At 41.1% G+C, this 16,288-nt stretch overlaps 2 protein-coding genes across 3 annotated transcripts; both read left to right on the top strand.

Moving 5' to 3' along the window:
• The first annotated feature begins 1,377 nt into the window (after positions 1-1,377).
• On the top strand, positions 1,378-6,687 carry LOC117548357 (tubulin epsilon and delta complex protein 2). 2 transcript variants are annotated; one of them, XM_034219570.1, is made up of 10 exons: positions 1,390-1,850; positions 2,781-2,851; positions 3,169-3,429; positions 3,532-3,772; positions 3,878-3,931; positions 4,028-4,106; positions 4,348-4,492; positions 4,794-4,889; positions 5,641-5,834; positions 5,983-6,687. In XM_034219570.1, exons 1-10 carry the CDS (start codon positions 1,747-1,749, stop codon positions 6,130-6,132), a joined length of 1,395 nt encoding a protein of 464 aa, XP_034075461.1. In that variant the 5' UTR covers positions 1,390-1,746; the 3' UTR covers positions 6,133-6,687. The 2 variants fall into 2 exon arrangements, with proteins under 2 accessions (XP_034075460.1, XP_034075461.1); XM_034219569.1 differs by having other exon boundaries at positions 1,378-1,850; positions 3,169-3,772.
• Positions 6,688-10,395: 3,708 nt separating this feature from the next.
• Positions 10,396-13,968, top strand: LOC117548359 (transmembrane protein 100). Its single transcript, XM_034219572.1, has 2 exons — positions 10,396-10,637; positions 10,753-13,968. Exon 2 carries the CDS (start codon positions 10,828-10,830, stop codon positions 11,191-11,193), a length of 366 nt encoding a protein of 121 aa, XP_034075463.1. The 5' UTR covers positions 10,396-10,637; positions 10,753-10,827; the 3' UTR covers positions 11,194-13,968.
• The last annotated feature ends 2,320 nt before the right edge of the window (positions 13,969-16,288 follow it).

Genomic DNA, 16,288 nt, shown 5'->3' on the forward strand with positions numbered 1-16,288 from the left:
CACCTGTGATCTGAAGCTTTTGATCACACCATGGCAATTGATGAGGCTGAACACATGTGACTGAGGGAAACGTCAAAACAGGGCAAAGTCCATGAGATACAACAGAAAACAATAATTGGTGGTTTAACTGGTTTAGCTAAGGGTCTGCATTGCACTGATTTGAATTTTAAAAGTTCTCTGAACTTGATTAATTTTAGATCAATAAAGACAGTTCTCTGATAGCTGCAGGATAAGCAAGATTCAGATTAGCAGATTAGTTTAAATGAAATTGAATTTAACATATTTGTAATAGTTTCACCAGAATTGTTAAAACGGTAACACTAATTGGTGGCATGAGAGAACATGTTTGTTTTGTTTAAAGTCTTACTTGCTATATTATGGTAGACAGCATGCACAACACATAAACGAATATAGACCTTTGCAGAAAATGCATAGGTGAAACTGACATTAATGATGGCTTTGTTTCATTTGACAAGCCAGTAAGCCAGCATGTTGGAATACCAGGGATTGTACATGCTGAGGGGGCGAAACAATCGCTAATACATTATTACTTACACCTGTTCTTGAAAAGCCAACGTTTCTGCTTTTATAAAAGCTTATAATTGTAAACAGACCATTTAGCAGACATTTATTTATCATGTCTGCTAATAACTCATTTTTCTAATTGACGCTAGTATACTGTGGAATAATACTATTTGGAGTGCGGAGCATGATCTCAGGTCAAGCAGTGTTGTTAATTAAGAAAGCAATGCCGATTACTGTGAAGTCATTACTCCCTCAATGAGTTCACAAATGTTATGATTTCACTGTGCATGGACAACATAAGTATACACTAATAGGTTGTGCATTACTACCCTAATACTACTACTTAGTTAGTACTATCCATTTACCCCACTGTTTGCTTGGATAAAACAGCAAATAACAGTAAGTAATCATATAATTAATGTGATTCTGTTTTAATACTTGTAACCTAAAGGAACAGCAGCAATTTTCTAAATATATAAATGTTCATTTGAATCAAAATGAAAAAGAGTGTTATCATTGGTAGGTGGTTATTTACATGTTATGACACTTAATTGTAGCATTACTTTTACTATAATAAAAGGTCCAAACAAAGTCTTTATATTGTACTGCCGTTTTGTACAAGTTCTCTCTGGTGGGAACATCAACATCACTTTTTAAAAATGTGTTGCTCGGAATAGGCTTCATATTGGCTTAACATAATGAGCTAATTTCCAAACTTTCAGTGATATTGTAAGCGCGCTGCGGTGACAGCCATGAATGCACAGCGTCCCTGGCAGAGCCCTAGAGAGATCTCTCTAGGGCTCTGGTCCCTGGTAACCACTCCAATTCTCGCGAGAAGTAAAAAATGTGTTTTTGAGAGTATATTTAAAACTTTTTTGATCGTGTTTAGTTAATAAAAACACATTTGTTATTTATTTGCTACAAGAAGCTTGCTTGTAAGAAGTATTATTAGTATGATGTAACTTTTTGAACAACGCTACACAAATACTTTGGTACTCACCAAATTACTTCCGCATCCGCTATGTTTTCTATTTCGAGGGACAGCACGAAAAAGCTAGAGTAATGTCGTTGTTTGTATGGGATGATATGGAACGAATGTGAGATTCCGCACCTTTGTGACGAATTGGCACTTTTAGTAAACTCTTCGTAGTTTGTTACGGGTTTGGTTCGTGTTGTCACGGCGGAGCATTGGTCGCCACGCTGCGACTCCCAGAGACAAACATGTCTCTGCTGTCCATGATTGAGCAAGCTATCAAATCTTGCAAATATGAACAAGCCAAGATTAACCACAATATTCAACACTACAGAGAAATACTACAGACCTTGTAAGTACTGTAAATCTGAGTCATTCACCACTGTTTTCTCAGGGCCTCAGGGCTCAGGATTTAAATTGAACTCGCCAGACTCTAATTCAAAACAAACTCATTTTAAGTTTACAACTACATATCAGTCCGCTTGTCCTACGTTTGAATGCCTCTCGTGCATTATACCTGCTTTGGATCAGTTGTTAAGGTTTTCTGAAAGATTCACCGAAGTCATTACATTATAAATCATGTTAAAATCCAAACTTTGATTAAACAAATTAAACATCTGTGCAATTGAGAATCCATCCGGCGCTGTGGCTTGGCTGGTTAAAGCGCCTGTCTAGTAAACAGGAGATTTAGGGTTCAAATCCCAGTAGAGCCTTATCCAGCACTGATAGTATCCCATTGAAAAACACAGGGCTAACGAAATGCTTGGTTATTGGGATAGTCATTGTGACGTAACCTCTAGTAATACATTGAGAATATGAGCATATTACAAATGTTTCTACGCAACAGCTAAATAAGAATCCACAAAACTCATAGCACGGAGCATATTGGTCAATGTTCTTTAATAATACATATTCATGAACTTTGTCAAAAAAATGTGTTTATTTAAAAACCATTCATATTGGCCAATGTATTCCAATATGATTTTTAAACTCTCACAAATTGATATCTAGCTTAAAAATGCATTTACTGTAGGATTAGTGGTAAACTGCATGCAGTAGCCTTTACTTTTATTAGGAGACCATTTTATGAAAGCTTGAATAGAAATTACAAGTGGAAAGTTTGCTTGGTTACATTAAAACTCACATTTTTAACTGAGTAGGTTGTTCATATACAATTTTTAACATTATATTTAGTATTATATACTGTGTTATTGTTTCCTTTGTTTGCTTAACTGGCTCCTTATTATTTGTGTGTGTATTCATATGAAGTATTTTCTTGCAGAACACCACAACCAAAGATGGGCACTGATGAGTCAGAATCCTGGTCAGAATTTGCAGATGACGCTGCTCCAGGTAAAACAAAGTATTTCTCAGGCACAATGCTTATTAATCTACATATATCAAACCTGTCAATGAGTTAGCTAGCATTGAAGGCAATGCTGTTATCAAATACAAATAACGGGGTACAACCTCACTTGTAACCTAGGAAAATATAGATTGTTAATTTTAGATTAATACAGCTAAGTCAAGAAAGCAGAGCTGTCGTGTGCAAATGTGTGTCTGTTCAATATAAAGACAAGTCTCATTCTTTTCATACAGGTAGTAATGGTTCAGGTTAAATACTAAAATATCTCAAATGTAACCCCTTGTTTGCATGCTGCTCTCTTCAGATACAGTTACCTCACCCGTGGAGAAAGAAGAAATGGAACTGCTTGAGAGAGCACTGGAGAAAGCTCTTCGGGTCCGCACTGGCACAGTGTCTTCTAAAAAAGACTCAAACAAACAATCTGCATGTCGAAAGGCATCCAGCACTTCAGCTGTCACATCGAAAGAGGGAATGCAGGCTTCTACAGCTCCTAAAGGAAACCAGAAAACCGCCAGATCTACCTCTAAATCAGCCAGTCTTGACAGAAAAGATCACAGAAAGCCTGGTACGTTGGTGTTCAACTCAAAATCTTCACATAGCTACCATCCTGGACAGTGCAAAACCAGAATTAATAGAAACATAATCATGAACTGTTCTGTCTCTTCAGCTGGGATTGTGCATCATCAGGCAGCAAGGGCATCACAGCAGGCTGTCTCAGCGTCTGGCTCACTAGCCCGGGGTCAGTTACACACCTCGACCCTCCACTCAAAAAACAAAACTATAAGAAGCAATGAGCTGAGTGGGACTGACCTGGGCACAGCTGCAGCTTTTTCCACTCATTCACATAACACAGTGCCTGTTTCACATAGATTGGAGTCTGGAGCTCACAGTTTACCTCCACAGAAAGGGTATATTTTTACACAACTGGACTATGAAGAAACCACACTTATCTTTAACCAACCTTTGTTTGCTGTGCTATTATAATTGTTCTTTACGCCTTTGCTTCATGGCAGGAAAGCTTCTGATCAAACAGCAAAATGGAAATCTCTAAGAAGGAAACAAAACAGGTGGCCAAAATCAGTCTGATACTATTGTGATCATTTTACAACTGGTTCAACAGTTTCTCTTCGATCACTAATTCTTCCTATCTACATTATTTTTAGGTTATGGGACAAAGTCGTTGCCCTGCAAAGGAAACCTGTGTCAGGGAGGAGTCACTTCATGGAGAGAATGACAGCTTTGGTATCCTTCCTCTTTGTAGTGATGCCTTTCAAAATGGTCTGGGAAGCCTCGTACATGTTTTCCATGTAGTGTAATGTTGAGTTGGAAATATGCTCAAGTGTAACGTTTAGTTATAATTCCACCCAGCTATAAGACATTGTCAGAATATGTCTCTCAGAGCCTGTATACATTTTATTAATACACTTCTTCCTGTAATCCATCTCATATCTGGCGTATTGTCTTTGACCTCTGACCACTCAAGTTCCCCAAGGATTGGCCATGTGGTTGCCCGGATCAGACCAGGATTTTGGTCGCAAGACTGACTCACCAAGGGCATGACCTCACCCAGCACAGGCAGGCAGAGGAGTTTCTGGGCAAACAGACGCTAGGAGTAGCCACGGAGCAAGGTAAAAGAACAGATGACGCATGCAAACACACAAAAATAGGAGTAGAGGAATGAGGAGGAATGAAGGCGATTGTGTTAGAAAATGATAATTTTAGAGGAAACTGCACAGGAAGTTGGCAGGAAGTGATTTTGTGAGAGCTGTTTGGACCGATTTATCTTCTGCCAATCATACTCAGGACCCTGGGTGAGCAATTGAGATGCACTGACTACCAACATGAGACTAATTACTGTACAATTAAACCAGTCAACTCCAATATATCCTGTAATATTGTTGCTAATGAAGTTTTTTTTTTTCTGTCTAGGTTCTAAAGCAAACCAGTATGACTCCTGTCTGGAACTTGAGAGGTTGTTGGTGGTAGCAGATCATCTCCAGAACTCTGCACACCAAGCAAAAGAAGGTAGGAATTCATCCTGTTCGTCAAACTAGATGGTTTTAAGCAGAAATAAAAATAAAATATTGAAATAAGATATTTCAAAACATTGACTTGCATAATTAAAAGGACATGGTTAGACAAATAATGAAACTGTGTTGTCAGATATAATATCCAAGTGTCAGCAGGTCTTACTGTCTGTAACATGCTCTAATATGCAAAACCTTCAACGATACTGTTATAATGAAGCTGAATGCCCAGGTATTTTCCATTCACACCACTCAAATGACCGTATCACCTTCAGGAAGCAACGTTTGTTGATGTTTATCAGTTATAGCTCAAGTGCAGCAAAAGTATGTTGCTAAAGCAAGTGTGAGAAAGAACTTTCTAGTCATTTCTAGCTCCCTGCTTATACCTCTATTTTGTGTTGTGACCATGAGCATCCAATCTAGCATCCCACATCCACCTTTCAGCGAGTATTTTTATTTCAGAGAGGAATTAATCGTTTATTGCATTCTAACAGCATTTGAAAAATGCAATTTAGCGTGCTAACGAGCTAATGGAGCCGCTCCATCTTGGAGTATGGAAAATGAAAACGGAGCCGCAGTGAAACCTCAGTGCCTCGATAGATCCCCTCCCTGTGACTGTGGGGTTTTAAAGCTGTCTATCCTGACGTGGCTAGGCCAGGGCCTAGCTATTTAAAGCTGAGGCAGCAGAGCAGAAAAACGTTTTAGTGTACGGTTGCTCACGCTCTAAAAATAACCATATTTTCCGTCAGAGTGGGAAGCATGGGATCGATGGAGGCCAGAGGGAGGTTGTCTTTGCCCCACTGGGGCAAATAGTGTGTGGGGCGATGGGATAATTGCACCCCTGCCCCTGACTATAACCTACACATCAGAGGCAGAGCTCAGAGAACTGGAGAATCTGAGAATGAGGGTGGCACTGCTGCAACAGGAGACTTACATTGAGCAGGTAAGAGTTGTTTGCTTTAAGTGAAAAAACTTGAATTAGATGCTGAATCGTGCAAATGATAAGAAAGTCTGTGCATTCTGTTCTGAGTAATAGTCAATACCTTCTAAATGTATTGTATGTATTGACAGTCTTTTGTTCTTTATGACAGGCTCTGTTGGACACTCTGTCCCCTCAGCTTTCATCTATTGTACCTGGGCCTGGATGTCCCGACCTCAGTGTGCTGAGAGGCATGTACTCCCTGCTGGGGGAAGGGGGGGAGCGTTTCCCTGCCATAGTCCTGGACTCTGAGCCTGACTGACCAGAGCACATTACACCTGTTCATGAAATCTACTGTTTATCTTCTTTTACACATAAGAAAAATAAAATATTACCTCTTGGCATAATGCAATCACAATACACAACATTCCAAACATATAACTACTTGGGCACAGACCTTAAAAGTAAAACATATTAGTTGTATCTGCTTAATATATTGTTATTTTAAGATGTAAATAAATCAAACATTAACTTTATACTCCGAATCGGAATATTTTAATTAGTACTTACATTTAGTTAGCGTAGGATTTATTTTTTCGAAATAGTTTTAAGTTATATTTTGATAAAATGTTACTGTGTAAAAAAAAAAAAAACTAGAATAATGGCTAATGGAAAAACTGAACCCATGGTCTGTAATAGAACACTTACTGTACCAGCAGGGGGCGCTCACTCACAGAAGAACTGACCATCAAACACACTAGCAGGGGTCTAATGTTAATCACTTGTTTTGAAAATGTGGATTGCAATTTTGATCCAATGTGTGACCTAGAATTACATGTGGAAATAAGATTTCTCATTAAATACAAACAATAATTTTAAATGGACTCATCTGTGTGCTGCTTGACTGCTGGCCTGCTGGTCTGTGGAGTAAAGTGAAGTAAAGAAACAAAGACTTTTTAATCCTGACTTTCATGGAAAGCACCATAGATGCCATGACTTCAGGCTCATTGCCATGTGTTCAAATGTCTTCCTACTGTCTGTTAAATCAGGCTTTCTGAAGAATTCACATTGCAAATAATTGTATTTGTTAGTTTCTAGCTACGAGATTGACCTGCAACATTTTCAATGTGTTTTATTGCACTGTGAACCCCCAATACTCTACCATAATGTTTCTCCATATGACGTGTTTGCTTTCCTTGCAGACTTTCATAATCTGGCATACATTGAACGATATATAACACGTATGTGGCCAATATGATGTCTCTGCGATCTGAGAAAATTACTAGTCGTGAATTTGCCCGCCACACCTGTTATGAAGGCGTATGTGAGATGCAAGAAGTCCTGAAGAGGCCCAAAAGGCTCGTGCCCACAGATGATGTGTGAATGGTAGGGGCTGTGCCAGACTGGGCGACAGGTGGCGCTGGGTTCACACAGCAGGACGTGGGTGTTTGAGCCCTGCTGCAGAAACCCTCATGTACACACAAAGACGGGATATGCATACTCAAAGCCGGCTAAGTCATAAGGATGCCTGGGTGCCTGGTTCAGTGCATGCTAACTGGTAATGGCATATTTCCCTGAGTAGAGGAATCAAGAGGTTATAAAAAGGAGATGGATATTTCAGCTCCAGATTATGATCTGTGTCTTAAAGGTCCCATATTATACTGTTTTTCATCAATATATTATAGTTCTCAGATATATATACAAAACATGTCTCTGAAGTGTTTGCCTCGAAACACCAAACAGATCATGCATTGTAGCATCCCATAATCCCCTCTGTTTCAGCCCTGTTTCAAAAGTGCTGATTCTCTGTCTGTTACTTTAGATGAAAATAAGGAGCCACTCCCCACTGAGAGACATTTAGTTAAAAAGAACACAATGGTGCTCTAGGAGGAGATTCAGGTGATAAGGGAGGGGGGGGGGGTTACCTTGGTTGGTGATTGGCTAATGGTTACACAAGCCAAATAATCGTTATGACATCATAAAGTGGCCAAAATCTGATCAGCTCATTTTCAGACAGGTTTTTATATAAATGGATCAGGACAAAAAAGTGAGCGAATATTTTTTCCTGAAACTTTCAGAATCTCTTTACACACATGTTTATGTATAAAATACATGAAAAAGTGGATTTTGCACAATAGGTGACCTTTAAACAACTGGAGCATAATGACTAGATCCTCTGATTCTGTTGTTTATCTGAAACACAGTCACACGCCACTCGAGTGCAGCCATGTTGTCCATACGGGATTGGAAATGTGCTGCGTTGGTTCCTTTTCTGCCCATAGAGTCTTGGACAGTGTGTGAGTAAAGGAGGAGGCAGGGAAGCATCCTTGCGATCACGTCAACACTACACACAGGTCCCTGAGGGAGTGGCGCCTACGCAACTCAGCCTTCCTGTGACCTGCATACATCAGCTGCTGCTTGGCTCTGCCTGTCACCGGCCAGGCTCTCCTACTCCCCTCAGCACGGCCCTGGCCCTGCCCAGGTTACTCAGGTCTCACTGCTTTGTCCCCTATTTCTCACGCCTTTAATGCCACATTAATGGAAGAACCCAGACACATTTTTTTTCCGTGGAAGAAGATTTACTTTCTTTCCCACGCCGGTACTTCTGTATGCCTCACGTACTCGCACAGAGAGGGACAGAGTTGAATAGTCTTTTCTTTTTCGTACACATTCCTTCCTACTTGTTCACTTTTCTCACCCTTTTCCTTACCACTTTTTGTAGTCGTAGTCCACTGCAATGTTGGACTTCAAGTACAAATCCACAGAAACCGAACAGTGCTACCAAGAATCCACTTCTGTCCTTCAAATGCCCATTGAACATCCTCTTTCTCCTGCACCCTGCCCCTCACAAACACATTCCTCACTTTTTTTTTTTTGAACTCCTCTTTTGCTCAGCTTCATCTCTGCTGCACAGTGAGCTACAGCAGGGATCTTTAAGTCAGTGTGGTCAGTCATCAGTAAGCGGCATTAGGCAAGGCAAGTTTATTTATATAGCACTTTTCAACACAAGGCAATTCAAAGTGCTTTACAAAAATGAAAGACATTAAGAAAATGGCATTTAAAATCAGTCATTAAAAATAAAAGCTAATAAAATAAACATTAAAAGAAAAAATACATGGATAAAAGTTACAGTGCAGTCTAAGAGTCTATTAGGGTCATTTATTTGATTTCCTCAACCATTCAGCCGGTCTGAGCCAGTTCCCTCCATCAAGTTGAATATCTTCTGTCAAGGCGAAGAAAAAAGTGTCTAAACTAAGGATCTGTTATCCTGCTTATATGGAGGCATGTTTGGAATTTCAATGATAATATTATGTGTCTCTTAATCTGATAATGTAGCTATTAAAGAGCAAGCATGGGCGGTGGTGGCGAAGTCGATAGGGACTTGGCTTGGCAACTGGAAGGTCACCAGTTCAAGTCCCGACAAGACCAAGTGCTACCGAGGTGTCCCTGAGCAAGGCACCGTTCCCTACACTGCTCCCCGGGCGCTGTTCCAAATGGCAGCACACTGCTCCTAACACTAGGATGGGTCAAATGCAGAGAAACAATTTCCCCACGAGGGATTAATAAAAGTCCATTTTATCCATCTCATCCATCCATCCATCATCTTAAGCATGCTTTAATCTAACTGAGGAGAAATATGTTGCTAATAAGAAGCCATGCTTAACAATTCCATAGACATGCTTTTTGAACCCATAATAAATATTTTGTGTCCCCAAAGCTTCAAGAGATGACTTCCCTGGTGCTATCAAATATTATTTTTGGACAGTCTTCATGACAATGTGGTCTCACATGAGTCCTCAAATGGACTTGAAAGCTTTTTGCTTCCTTTTGTTGTAGGTAATACTATACATGAATTCCAATGGCTTTTAGCACCAATTTACTAGAGTCATTATTCAGTTCACAGTTCTTTTAGAGAAAAAAACGTAGAAACAAGAAGATGAAATGTTGCCATGGCAAATCCAGCAATGCTTGAAGATATAGACATGCAGCACATTCATCCTTCCCTAAAATAGGATCTCAGATGTGGAGGTGTGAAACGAGCAAGTTTAGGAGAAAATAGCGATCTGGATTGATGTTCCCTTCATGAAAGAGAGAGATTCAGGCGTTTTAACTACTACGAGGTTGCCTTCCATGCACAAGGGACTGGCACCAGCAGTGTGTGTGGGTGGGACAGCAGTGGGGGCGGCCTATGTTTTTCAAGCTTGTATTCTGTCATGTGTGGGGATGCTCATTAGTGTACATTATCAGGACATTGTATATTTGATGTCTTCCTGGAAATGAGTGTGTGGGTGGTCGTAGGATTTATGTCTGCTCTTGATGTCTAAGCGAGAAGTGGTGGGGTGCAATGGGAACATAATTGAATTGCCTTATGAAGGTGGAACATTTGAGCTATAATGATGAGATGGAATAACTAACTTTCCTATAGGAAGTAATGAGGGATTTCCCTTTCACTTCTGATTAACAGTCAGCAGTAGGCATCTCTATATTACAGGGGTGGCATTTATACTGCAGGAAAAGAAAAAAAGACTGCAATTGAAAAGCAGTGATGGGGAGAAGAAGAAAAGAGGGAACAGTTAACTCTTCTCCCCTCCCCCTTCCTGTGCTTCGTCAACCCCTATTCTCCCTGCTTCAAAGTTTGACGTCACACAAAAGAAGACCAATCAGAGCGCTCGAACTTCTCTGTTTTTCTTCCCTAGCTCCTCCCCTCCCCTGGTCCCTTATATATCCCCCACCACTACATTCAGCAGAGTGTACAATGTGCTGCCAGAAAGCCAGCAGGCAGTGTACAGAGAAACAGCAAGAGAGGGAGAGAGAGAAGGGAAAAGTGTGAGTGGATTTCAGCGCTGACTTCATCTGACAAGCTCATTTATCCGGTCTCAAACAGACCTCCTTCTTCTTTCTCTCTTTTTCTGCCTTTTTGTATATCTTTGTGTTTCTCCAGGCCAGAGCTGACTGCGAACGTGATCCACGAGGCCAACGCTGCAGTCTGGTTTCAGGATCAGCCCACACCATCAGTATGGGCTGTACACAGCCTCGGACCAACTCGGGGCAGGAAGCGCAGTCCCTGGAGGTTGGTGATGCCAAAGTGCCCGAAGTGCTCTCCTCTCTGGAGCGGCTGTCCCAGGCCACTGGAGGCATGGAGAAGTCCTGGTACCGCTGCATCTTTCCCTTTGGAATCATCTCTTTGGTGATCGGTGCAGCAGGAACTGGGGTGACCTACACTTATAATGACCTGCCTCAGACTAAAGTGGTGTCAGTTGTGCTGCTTGTCATGGGTCTTTTGCTGTTGCTGATGGCCACGACCTGTTGGACAGTTCACAAGAAGAAGAGAAGAAAAAAGAAAGAGGGTGGCTCTTTCACCTCTGAGCAGTGTCCCCTGTGAAGCACATGGGGAGAACAGTGGACGGTACTTGAACGCAGAGACATACCCATGGCTGGCTGGGAATTTAGGGGTTGACTAAAAGAACTGCCACTTCACTGCCTCCCTGCTCCAAATCCCCTCAAATCTTAATCACAGAGTTTGGCTCAGCTCATACCGGAGAGAACTTAAGCTGACAAATCATCGAGAGTGGAAGGACAGATAGACAGGACCCTGAATGTCTGTTTAGTCTGGAAAGTTTGGACCATTTTGGATTGACAAGGAGGGATCACCAATGCCTCGCATGCTCTTTAATCATCAGACAGCAAGTGTCCAGTGTCAAAACAACCTCAGAGGAGACACACACAAATATGCCTTGCACACTACATGCATATTTACACGCACGGATACATGGCCCTCGCAGTCCTCACTCACATATGCACTAGCAGTCACAGAGGGAGCTTGCCGGACACCTAACACGCTATGCAGAGCTGCTGCCGGAGTCAATGCTGTCGTCACTAGGCACGTCAGTCACAGCATTCCTCTTGCCAGGACAGGTGACTCTCCAAGAGGCCATAAGTGGGCCAAAGACGGCAACCTGATACCCAGCTCAAAGAGCAGCGCACCCGCGTCAGTGGCCAGCGTCATTCACTCGTCCTGTGACACCGCAGCAATGTGTTGGAGGCTTTTTTTACGCAATGGGAGAGTGGAACTTGAGTCCAGCAGGATCTTGCTGGCATCTGTGTTGACGATGAGCTGGAGAGGGCAGAGGACCTGCTGGGGAAGTGGAAGATGTTTGTGTGTGCTCAAATAAAGATTCTGGTGAACTAAAAAGACTGTTGGACCTTGGACTTCACTACTTAGTAGCAAGATATTTGCACATATAGCCATGTCCATGCCAAGCAAGACAAACTTCTAGTAAGCGACATACTCTGAAAGGCCTTTTGTAACTTCAGCCTCACATTACAAAGGATGGGGGCACAGACTTTCTGACTGACTGATTGTCCTCCTGTCAATGTGCAAGCATTTTCGCCCAGCCTAGTGTCTGATTGGGGCACCTCAACCCTACACAGGGCATGCCAGGATTATTGAAGGACACTACCCCGAGGGGACATGCCACTGCAGGGATACTTTGACTGATCCTACTCCCCTCGGGCCCCTCCCTCTTGGTGCCTTGAGCAAGCACTCATGGAAAAAGGCTCTGTCGCATTCCCCCGTTTCCATCTGAAGCCCCGAGAATATCCCCCCTCGCTCTCTCTCTCTTTCTATTCCTCTCTCTCTCTCTTTACCCCGACACGAATCTCCTTACCCATCCCATAGGCCTTCTGACATCCACAGTTTCTGACTTGATCCCATTCATTTTTGATATATTCCAGGAGAAAATGTGTACAGCCTTTTGACATCTGAATACACTAAAGAGCCCTATAGTTCAGAAATGGGTCATTATCACTATGTGCCAAGGAAAGTGGATTATTTTCTCTCTCATAGTGAAAAGAATATTCACTGAGAGTGACAAATTCCTATTCCAGTCTAAAATTATGCTTCAAGGCTGTCTCGTGAATACTGATGAATGTTTTTGCTCTAAATGACCCTGGGGTTTCCCTTACTTGTGCTTTCAGAGACAATGAGTGAATGTAGCTGCGCTGAGCTCCACATCTGTGAATACCTACTTTCTGTTAGTGTGGGGTCTCACAGGATGAGACACACAACGGCATTTTATTCTTGTCTTAAATATTCTACTTTCTGTCGCTGAATGTAACAAGGGATGGAAAATACAAATCAAGGAATTAGAAAGTGCAATTAACGTATGTATGTAGAATTGAAGGTGTCTGGCCAGTTCTATGTGAAGGACTGTGTAGCAGCCCTATGTACCCTTGAGAACAATCATTGATCACGGTTGCATTGATTTTGGGTACCAGATTAGTAACGCTTTGCTGAGTGAAATCTGTCCATGCATCCAGGGGTAGCAGTTAACACACAATGCCAAAGACCGTCCTGGGGGCCAGCTGCTTCAATAGACATGCAATCGATCGGCCCTTTCCCACACATTTTCTGCGACTCAGAGTGCATTTAGATGTTCCTTTGCATACTGATCGTCAGCCAAACTCTGTTAAACCAAGAGAAGGAAGTAAAGAAAGGGAAGAAATGGGGAAATGACACGTAATGGCATAAAACAAAGCAGAACCTGTCATTACTTTAACTTTTATTTGGGAGTGGGGGGCTATCCCTGCGCTCAGACTGGGATCAGTTATAATGAACATAGGAGTATTATTCTTGTTTTTGTTATTTAGCATACCTTATTTACTGACAAAAAATAGGACTAGCATAGACCAGTCTATACGCAAACCACTGTATACGATAATGTTTTGCCAAATCAGCCTTTAATCTTTTGCTCATAAAGCGTAATTATTAGTTTGTCCTTTTTTAACAATGTAGTACATTGTTGTTGCATACTTGTACTTTCTAACTTTGAAGCTGTATTGTGACAGTGTTTTAATACAAAAAAGTGATGGCAGGTGACCAGAATTTGTTTGTTAATGATGTGAAGTGATTTCCCTTCTGCCTTCTCAAATATTAAAGGGAAAATCTACCTCTCTTTGCTGCGGGGAAATAGATCCCTCACCCAGTAGACAGCCATGCTGTCTTCTAATGCTGTTTGCCACTCCAGCAAGTGACCCAAACAATGTCTGTGTGCCCTCTAATATTTGGTGCTGTATATATGACAATTTTATATTTCTACTGTATATTTCTACTTATCTGTACATCTTTTAATTGTATTAAATAAATGTTATGTGAACACACTGGTCTGTGATGTTCTAGTTTGTAGCTTGAGGTTAAACCCTCCAAGCACTTACTAAATACTTTTCTTTAAACTTCTTCGATTTGGGAGATGATTCAGAGTCATCCACAGGGATAGATACGAATGTATTTGGAATATGGGGAGAGGACAGTGAGAAGATGATGCACTAACACTGTTTTAACTCTATTTTGTGTGCACGTTAGATTATACTTATCACCACACGTAGCCATATACATAGAACATAAAAAACATATTTGGTTGACGAGACCACCTGGGCTTCCCCTGTCCTGTGCTTGAAATTTCGAGGCTGTATATAGACGCATTGCCATGTGCTGCCCTGCCAGCTTGGGTGACTTGGTCAGATACCCAGAGACGGGTGTGATCTTTTGGTTGTTAGGAAAACAGACTGACCAGTAGCAAGCAGAATAAAGGACACCCTCTACTGGCATAATGTTAAAATAAACAGTGCCAGCTTGTTATTGAAACACGAGCAAATTCACTGGGAGTTTGTTTTGTATGTATTACCTCATTTGATCATCCATGGTAACTTTGCTGGGAAACGGCCGTGGGTGTGGAGGAAACGGTGTCAAAGTCTGGATAAAGGGGTGGGGAGGGCAAAGTGCACATGGAGTGGAAGTGGTCAGTTGGATGCTAGGGTCCGCACAGAATGCAGGAAACCATATTGGATCAACTCATCCTCTTCTCAATCTCCAGAATTTGGCTTCAAACCCAAGTATTAAGCACTATTTGGCTTTTATCATACTTTTATTAAACATAACTGACATCAGTTTAAATTGTGAAGCCAGAAAAACATGCACTAAGACGTTAGGTTGTTCTGGATTTGAGCCATGTGACTTTATGTTTTTTTGTTTTTTTATAGGCAATTCTGTCTTCTGTTTTTAATTAGTCACTTCTTGCTCTTGGCTCTAAATGATACCTTTTTATTAGTATTGAGTTACATTTAAATTTGCTTCAGATATTACGGAAGCTGTTTTGGAGACAGCCAGGTGTGGAGGGAAATCACGCATGCCTGGCTAGACAGTCAAATCAAATCACAGCCAGATTTGATCCCGCAGGTACTCGAGAGTACGGGAAGACTGCCACACTCACTGAACACTGATCTTTTTTATATTTCTGGATGAGCATAATGAGACATTGTCAAATACTAACAGATAAAAATATATTGCATTTTGTCATACTCTCATGACCCCCCTTACTTTCCATCTTGTTTCAATATCCTCCCTCTCTTTCTATCGCAAAGGTCAGTCAACAAATGTTTCTATACACAAAAGCTTTTTTTTCATAAAGTGTTCTGCTCTATGTTTCATTAGCTAATACCCTGCTGCATTGTGGCAGCTCTAATGCAATGTAAAGTCATTGCTTTCCAATCTACCTCTCGAATCAAACACAATTACTTCCTGTGGGAGGCAGCAGCTTTATATCGGCACATCTTTTCAGAGAAGACATAATGAATGCTATTGCTAAGTGAACAAAATTGACGACTTGTACCCCGCAGTTTTGTGAGCATGATTTTATTTCTGTAATTATTTTAAATGTAGTTGAAATGCTCCAACCGCTCGCTTTTCCCTAGCCTTAGCCACATTGTGCATTAGGCTACTGAGTAAAATGGTTGGAGTTTCTATGGAAACGGTAACTGCATCAAATTAAGGATGTCACAGTGTCTGCCCCGTCTGAGGTCATTCTGCTACTAGATAATTTGATACAAAAGCTCCAGATTGAGGCAACAATTACATGCTTCAATAAACACAGAGCAATTTAGCAGACATATATTTAGTTTATTCACTGTCACACATGTTTAAGTTGAAATGTATAGAAGAGAAACATTTACAGATTTAACAAAGATAATTAAGCCATTGGCTTGCAAATTGGAATTTGGGTGGGGGAATATTTAATACAAAATATAGTGTTTGTTTTAAACAAAGAAAACTATGTTCTTCATTCTCTTTCGTTCTCTTCTTTTCAAAGAACACTATTGAGTGCTGGAAATTCTCATCATTTAGGTGAGTAGAAGAATGACTGAAGTGCTGATGATGAATAGTAAGCCTGAAAGGAACAAATGATCTCTTCTTGTAGTCTACTCTGCTCCTTTATGACCAAAGAGCAGCAACGAAGAGGACACTATTCATCCAAGACAGTAATCTATTTAATCACAATGGGCATCAGACACAATGGTCTTAATTATCCTTTCATTTCTGTCATTTTCTCAAAGTCAGCTGTCGTCAAAGGCAGAACTAATCTGCTGCTTGAGTTGCTTTTGTTCCTGATCTGTGTGTGTGCTTGTGTTTGTGTGTGAGTGAG

Source organism: Gymnodraco acuticeps, unplaced genomic scaffold, assembly GCF_902827175.1.
Source record: "Gymnodraco acuticeps unplaced genomic scaffold, fGymAcu1.1, whole genome shotgun sequence".
In the NCBI taxonomy this organism is placed as follows: Eukaryota; Metazoa; Chordata; class Actinopteri; order Perciformes; family Bathydraconidae; genus Gymnodraco; species Gymnodraco acuticeps.